At 35.1% G+C, this 7,500-nt stretch overlaps 2 protein-coding genes across 2 annotated transcripts in view; both read left to right on the top strand.

The window, feature by feature from the left end:
- The window catches only part of LOC144958908 (low-density lipoprotein receptor-related protein 1-like), a gene marked incomplete in the record, with an annotated part of 328,538 nt that overhangs the window by 31,173 nt on the left and 289,865 nt on the right, over positions 1-7,500 (top strand).
- LOC144958920 (uncharacterized) overlaps positions 1-7,500 on the top strand; it is an 18,863-nt gene that overhangs the window by 8,354 nt on the left and 3,009 nt on the right. Inside the window, exons 2-4 of the mRNA XM_078891217.1 lie at positions 3,908-3,994; positions 5,152-5,213; positions 6,030-6,246. Of these exons, the coding sequence (XP_078747343.1) occupies positions 3,908-3,994; positions 5,152-5,213; positions 6,030-6,246 (366 nt within the window). The remainder of the gene's footprint in view (positions 1-3,907; positions 3,995-5,151; positions 5,214-6,029; positions 6,247-7,500) is intronic.

Genomic DNA, 7,500 nt, shown 5'->3' with positions numbered 1-7,500 from the left:
ATTATATCTATAGACAAACGCAGAGCTGTCTCTTGAAATTAAAAAAACAAAACAAACAAACAAAAAAAGTAGTAGTCTTTCGGAGCCATTTGGCACATACATGGAGCCTGAGTTTGTCCCGGTTTCTATTGCGTGAAACGGACAAAAGCAATTGCTTGCTACCTTTGAATAGGACTCGAGTCTATCGCAAGCTACTTTCCGACAGATCTAACAGACCTAGCTACCCAATCACTGCTGGGTGGACAAGAGGGTCAGAAAAAATAATCTCGACTGCCCCCGGGATCGATCTCGGTCCCTTTGCGTGTGTAGCGAGTGCTCTACCAACTGAGCTATCTCGGAACTCCGATAAATTAATAAATAACAAAGGAAATTAATTTATTTTTGACTTTTCGGGTTTCCTATTTGTGACCCTTCGCCTCAAAACGGTATTAAGTCGGATTGGTTAAGATGTTGAAAATTGAATTTATAGCCAGAAATCTCAGACTTGTGTTGAGTTTATACGATTTATTGAGGAGAATGGATACCATATTTTAGGGTGCATATGCCAACAATTTATATTTTTGACCAGTTTTAACATTAAATTCGGCTTTTATGTATCTGGTTCGTTCCGACATAATACCGTTTTGAGACGATGGGTCACATTTAACAAGGACGAAACCCGAAACGTCCAAATGATTCGTCTTTATGAATTAATTTTGAAACTTCCATTCTGTTCTTTCATTATTATTTACTTCTCAGAGCTTCATGTCGCAACACTAGCAAAAAACTAACTGGCAACCCTTGCTTTCTCGTGCTATATGTATATATATATATATATATATATGTGTGTGTGTGTGTGTGTGTGTATGTGTGTGTATGTGTGTGTGTGTGTATGTGTGTGTGTATGTGTGTGTGTGTGTGTGTATGCAGTAAGTAAGGGGGAACAAGTACACTAACACCTAGTCTTGTTTACATTCGGATAAGTCAGATTGAAGGGTGGAGGACAGAAGCAGTTGTGTCAGTTGTGACCCATCGCCTCAAAACGGTATTAAGTCGGGATTGTTATGTTGTTGAAAATTGAATTTATAGCCATAAATATCAGACTTGTGTTGAGTTTATACGATTTATTGAGGAGAATGGATACCATATTTTAGGGTGCGAATGCCAACAATTTATATTTTTGACCAGTTTTAACATTAAATTCGGCTTTTAAGCAGCTGGTTCGTTCCGACATAATACCGTTTTAAGACGATGGGTCACATTTGGCCGTGGTCTTATCTATGTTTTGCATAATATAATATATACATAATGTATGGTGAAAGCAGGGTCTCCAACTACAGTTGAATGACCACAACCCAACCAATGGTCAAAGTATTACTCGAACGGAAGCATGAATAAATGAATGAACGAATGAATGAATGAATGAATGAATGAATGAATGAATGAATGAATGTAATGTTATCATACTATTATGGCATATTGTTTTGATAGGTAGGGATAGTATAATATTATCATTTGATACAAACCGATAGCGCGTATTATATATTCAGTGACCTTGACATTTGAATATCAAATACCTTTCCAAGGTAGTCAGTAGCAGTAGGCATATATAGATAGTTCGAAGTTGATGTGACTCAGATCTTTGTTATTGTTGTTTTTGCCATCCGCGTTTATGAGTAATCCTCACTAAACTGTATTAACCAGACTTTAAACGTTCATGGTTACACACAGTTTTGTGTATTGGTCTGTTATACTTCCGGATGGCAATGTTGTGAGCTTCTTCGACAAGCGCATACTATCTATATAACCAGTCAGATCGAATATATATATATAGTGTGTGCGTGTGTGTGGGTGTGATCTTTAAAATTTGATTTTCAATGGAATTGGATGTAAGAAATAAAATCATTCACGGTATTTAAAGTATAACTCGATATAATGAAAAGATAACAAACCTATCCATATCGATTCCCTTCCCTTTCGCTGTAACCGGGGAAGTGTTTGTGTTATTGAGGAGGCATCCGTATTCATACATAGCAGCCCGGCGATTCTATTCAAAACATAATTGGCCTATGTTTGCCTTCTGATGATGCATTAATATTTATTAAGACCACAATAGGCCGATTTGTTTGTTCTTCTTCTTTAAATCCTATGGTGTTGATATTACGTGTATTGATCTACAATGAAACCTCGCCATACCGCTTCTTTTTTTCTCCACCCTCCCCACCTTCTTTCCAGCTAAACTTATGACCTCGCTTGTACATTAATACAATATGACAATATGATTCCTTAACATGAAGCCAATTTCATCCACTGTCAAACGAGGAATATATATATATATATATATATATATATATATATATATATATATATATATATATATATATATATATATATGTATTAATACCGGATAGGGAGACTTTTGGTACCCCTATTAGTTCATTTTACAGTACTTTACCAATAGGGAGACCAAAATCCGGTCCCCCTATTGATTTGACCTCTAGCACATTCACTTTTCTATTTTTAGTTTAAGGTTGTCAACCCAACCGTCAAGGATATATAATTGTAAATCATAGTATTGAAGTTATTTGTTAAACACCACAGTAAGAAGAGTTATGCCTAAATTTTCACGTTGGTCAATAAGGTGACCGCCTGAAAAAAGTACAATAGGGGTACCAGTGTTTTCATCGATATATTTCAATAGTGAGGCAATATATCTTTCCGAAATTTTCTCTAAAATTCTAGAGCATTATATGGATTTTTATAGTAATGAAAACCTAATATAAAATTGTGTGAAAGTTGATGAACTGAGGAATGAACAAGATATACGAATTATAATCTATTTTTAGAAACAGATTTATCGAATCTTGGTCCGGATTCTTATCTTGGTGACAAGAGACAAGCAAACATAGTAACTCTTTTTTTCGTGAAACGTATGTTTAGTCAATTTCGCGCATAAAGAGGCACTCGGCACTCACTCACTCTGCAAGTCGGTAGTAGGTGGTTATCAGTTATCAGCTCGGCCTTTAGTTCTTAGTCAAACGCTTCATCAAACCCATTATTGAGTAGCATGTTGATGCCTGATGCCAGTTGAAGCCATCTCGACGTCGTGAAATGGAGCATCTTCTGTCATAGCAGTAGAATCGTCAGATGCCGCATTTAAATCCTCCATTCCAGGCGTTGCTGTTGCCATATCGATCTTCGAAATGATTTGGTCTAGACGTCAAGTTGACTCGTTCTATGTCTGAAGAGATTTTAAAGTGCAATACCTAACATTATAACTTGATCTACAAAAGAGTCTTTTTAAATGAACCGCTGTGTTTCTATATTTTTCAAGAACCAAGGATATCTGATAACCACTGACTACTGACTTACAAAGAGAGTGGCCGACGGACGTCCTCTCTATAGCCGCAAGTATTTTTTCGTCACTTGCTGAGTTCCAAACTAGACGTCTATGGCATCGTGGGGTAAATTGATGCTGGAGGCATCATTGAAGAGACACCGAGATAATTATAATGGTAAGTTATTGGCCATTCTTATTACATCACAGTTGATTTAAGATTTTCAATAGGGTAGACATCACACACCGATTGATGATTGTCACTTGTCAGTCAGTCATTTGGAAGTGGAGTCAGATAATTCGGGAACTTCTGTAGACTGTAGATTCACACTAGTGAGTAAGATCTGTCGTTTACTACTAATACTACTACTACTACCACTACTACTTTTAGTTTTAGCGCTATCCAACTCAACACTTCTCGTGTTTATTTTATTTTGGCAAAAACTAGAATGGATTTTTGAAAAGAATATAAAATAATTTAAACTTAAACCTGTCTTTGCATCTTGCTTTATGCATACAGTATGCCATATCACAGCCATCACAAAATCATAGTTTAATGTTGAGAATATGCTATTTCTTTTGTAACTTCAGATCAGAGAGATTTGAGCTTTAAAAATCCTGAAAAATGTCTTGCTGTCAATCCAGACAACCCTTTTGATGTGATCTATGATGTTAATGGTAAGAATGTAATTTGATGAGGAAATGAATAACATTGAGGTACACATAGTTTGCTTTTTTTTTTTTTTTTTGAGTCATGATGTGTAATACTATTACAGTCCACTCCGGATAATTGCAACTCATTTAATCGCAACTTTCGGTTAATCACAATATTTCCTAAGCAATGGAAATAATTCTATATAAAAGTCACTGGTTAATTGCAACAAACTTCGGTTTTTTAAAAAGTGGTAAATTCAAGAAATCAAACAGTATATCATGATTAAATTTCATCATGGATGAAATCGTGACAGGTTGAAGAATCGAGAGTGAGCAGGATTTAATGCTACAGTAGTGTGTCACCACTCTGTTAGAGTCGAAAGAGGGCGGGGCTCTGCAGTATGGGTTTGTGACGTCATCGGTGGCCATTAAATAGAAGAGGGGTGGGGCTGGTCATAATCTTGACAACAGGTTATAAATGACAGTTATAAAGAGAGACTGAGCGATATCCTTTGTTTTAGGATTAACAACTGTGCATTGTGACCAATGAGTTTGGTGAGAGCTTATTGTCTCTCATTAAGGCTAATCTCTTTAACTCTGACAAATGTTGAATTGTTGAGAAAAAAGATTGAAACTTCTTCCAATCTGAATAAGATATCGGCTTGCTTCATAGCTGCTTTTGGTTGACAAATCTACACGGGGCTGCCATATGGTTTTTGTTTCAATCAAATTGCTCTATATGTGGTTGACTAAGAATATTATTTACTGGTTTGAGTTGACAATAAATGTGTAAAATGTTGAAATAGTGGACAGGAAACTGAATTTCGGTTAATCCCAACATTTTCGATGATCCCAAGGTATTGCGATTATCCTAAGTGGACTGTACCTGAATCTTGAACGAAAAACTATCATATGGATATGATTATAGACAGATTGGTTTCTGGAATTATATTTCCGTCCTCCCTTGCCAACTCTGACGTTCTTGAAATTTAAAAGAAAATAGCCAGAAGGTTTCGGACTTAATTTTCTTTTTTTTCCAAAGGACAATAGTCATAAGGTAAATAATTTTTAAAAAATCCTTTTACAGCATAAGATGGCATGATTTTTTGTTTAAGAGTTTAGAGAAAAACTTGCACATGATAGTCTTCAGCTTTTTTTTGTTGTTTTTATTTTCTATATAGACTCCAACTCAGAGCCTGAAAGTGATGCAGAACAAAGTTCCATATCACATGATTCATTTGTGGTAAGTATGTACATTAAAATAAAATCATAACATTTGTATAGCGTTTATCCACAGTTGGCACCATGCTCAAAATGCTTCACATCACCATATTTTGTGGTGGACAAAACACATTTGCCACAAAAGATGAGACCTGCAGTCTGTTAGGCGCAATACAATATTTCAGGACAAGGACAACACTGTTTTACACCAGTGAGATCTCCTAGTTTTTTGTTGTTAAAAATTTTTCTTTGCAGTGGACTTCGCCAACAATAACACTATTTTAAACCTTCCTCGTTATATTTTGAAGTGATATTCATTGATGAGCCATTCACATTTGAAGTCGTTTGTTTTTTATTTGACAAAATGTGAAAATGATGCGTTTCCAGGAAAAATTAAAATAGCTTCTGTTGGGATTATACTTTTGATCTCGCATTTTGTCCAAATTCTCTTGCATCGTAATGTTTATCAACTTTTTTTGTTAACTATATTGCAGTTGCAAGGTTAGGAAGTTCATATTGTTGCAATGACAACCGTTTATATGTCCAGAATCGTAGTGATATAAAAAATTGTTTTGTAGTTGTTGGTCCTGGTGTAGGATTTAAAGAGTTGGTTAAAAACGGTTTACTGAAACCCTGGTTGGTGTATCTATATTTATCCAAGCACAGTTGAACATATTAAATACTTAGACAATATGTCTGCCTTTCTCAACTCTTTTTTATTATACTTGCATTATTAACCAGCTAATTGTTTAGTTGGATTATTAAACAATGGCTCTTCATGTTTATTGTCAACATGAATAAATTGATTGATCTGTCATCTTTTCCACAAAATATACAGGGTCCCGATTTTGTTGCTGACTCCGAGTCTGATTCCTCTACGTACTCTGTGAGGTACCCAATGCTGAGTACATCATTGTCTCTGGAACCTAGTGCTCATTCCCCAACTCAGTCAGAGCCTCATCCACAACTATCACAGACTGAACCTCGTTGCCAGTCTGGGACCCAGGTTCAACCCGAATGCTATACACTTGCAAACCAACGTGTTACGTGCAATGGTGAGTCATTTTTTTGTCATTCTTCTCCTTTGATATTTGTGGGATCAATTTTAATTTACCCATTCCTTTTAAAAGAAAACTTCCACCCCCTCCATGGTGCTGCATTTGTGTTATTGCATTTTTTTCTGTTTTGGCAGTGCTGCGTCGCAAAATACGCTACCATTTACATAACAAGCACAAATCCAAATTTGATAGGGTGGACATCTTAGAATCTGAAACCCCAATGTGTGAGTGATATCAGTGAAACCAGCCATAAAAATGTTCATGTTTATTTTATTGGTTTTTTTTTTGTCTGTAATAGACTTAAATTGCTTGTATTGTAAGTGTTAAAATGGTTTTTTTGTTACAACCCATCTATATATTAAAACTGTTTCTTTGTATTTCTATGATGCTTAAGGCTTTTTTTCACAGACCAGCTGGAAACTTAACGAGAATCAGAGTAGATAACATTTTTATTAATCTTGCAACCTAAACAGTATATGATGATTGGGAGCATTTAAAGAAAAGCACATTTTCTTTTTAATTTGTCGGTACTAAAATTATACTTTGATAATGTCTGCTGTGCTACAAACCCTTTTGACTTCCAGGTTCAATATTTTTCTTTATTCTAAAATTCTTGGGTGTCCTTTCAATGACAACTGAGATCATTAAAATTCAGCTCACAACATGATGTGTGTAGATTTGATGAAAACATATGTTCGAGTTGAGAAGCAGTGTTCACGAACTTGCTGATCGTTTTTACTAGCATTTATTTTCCTAACTTACCTGTGTCAATTAACAAAGGCAAGACTCAAATATTTTCTATCTGAACAGTGTGTTTGTTATTGAAATATTTCCGGCATATACATGTCATATTTCATTCCCACAAAATATAAATCAGGATTAAGTTGTCTGGGCATCAGCATCGTTCAGGCAGTTGGGGGGAAGTCTTTAAGGAATTAATGAAGCCGATGCTCAACCGGTCTGGAGGACGTTTGATTGATGTCGGCTGTTTGTTCTGCCAGCCGGTGATGTTTTCTCACTCCCTCAATGACAAAGAAAGTCATTGTTATGACTATGAACTATAGTCTATTATTACTTTTGTTACTATATTAATTGTTACTTATTGCCGCTACTGTTATTATTATTATTATTATTATTATTTATTATTATTATTATTATTATTATTATTATTATTATGATATTGCCTTCATTGCATTCTATTACTATTATTGATATAATTAATTTCTGATTGTTGTAAATAATTTATGTGAA

This window comes from Berghia stephanieae, chromosome 13 (genome assembly GCF_034508935.2).
Source record: "Berghia stephanieae isolate SIO BIC M18660-M18661 chromosome 13, UCSD_Bste_1.3, whole genome shotgun sequence".
NCBI classification, from domain to species: domain Eukaryota; kingdom Metazoa; phylum Mollusca; class Gastropoda; order Nudibranchia; family Aeolidiidae; genus Berghia; species Berghia stephanieae.
This window is presented reverse-complemented; position numbering and strand designations above follow the sequence as displayed.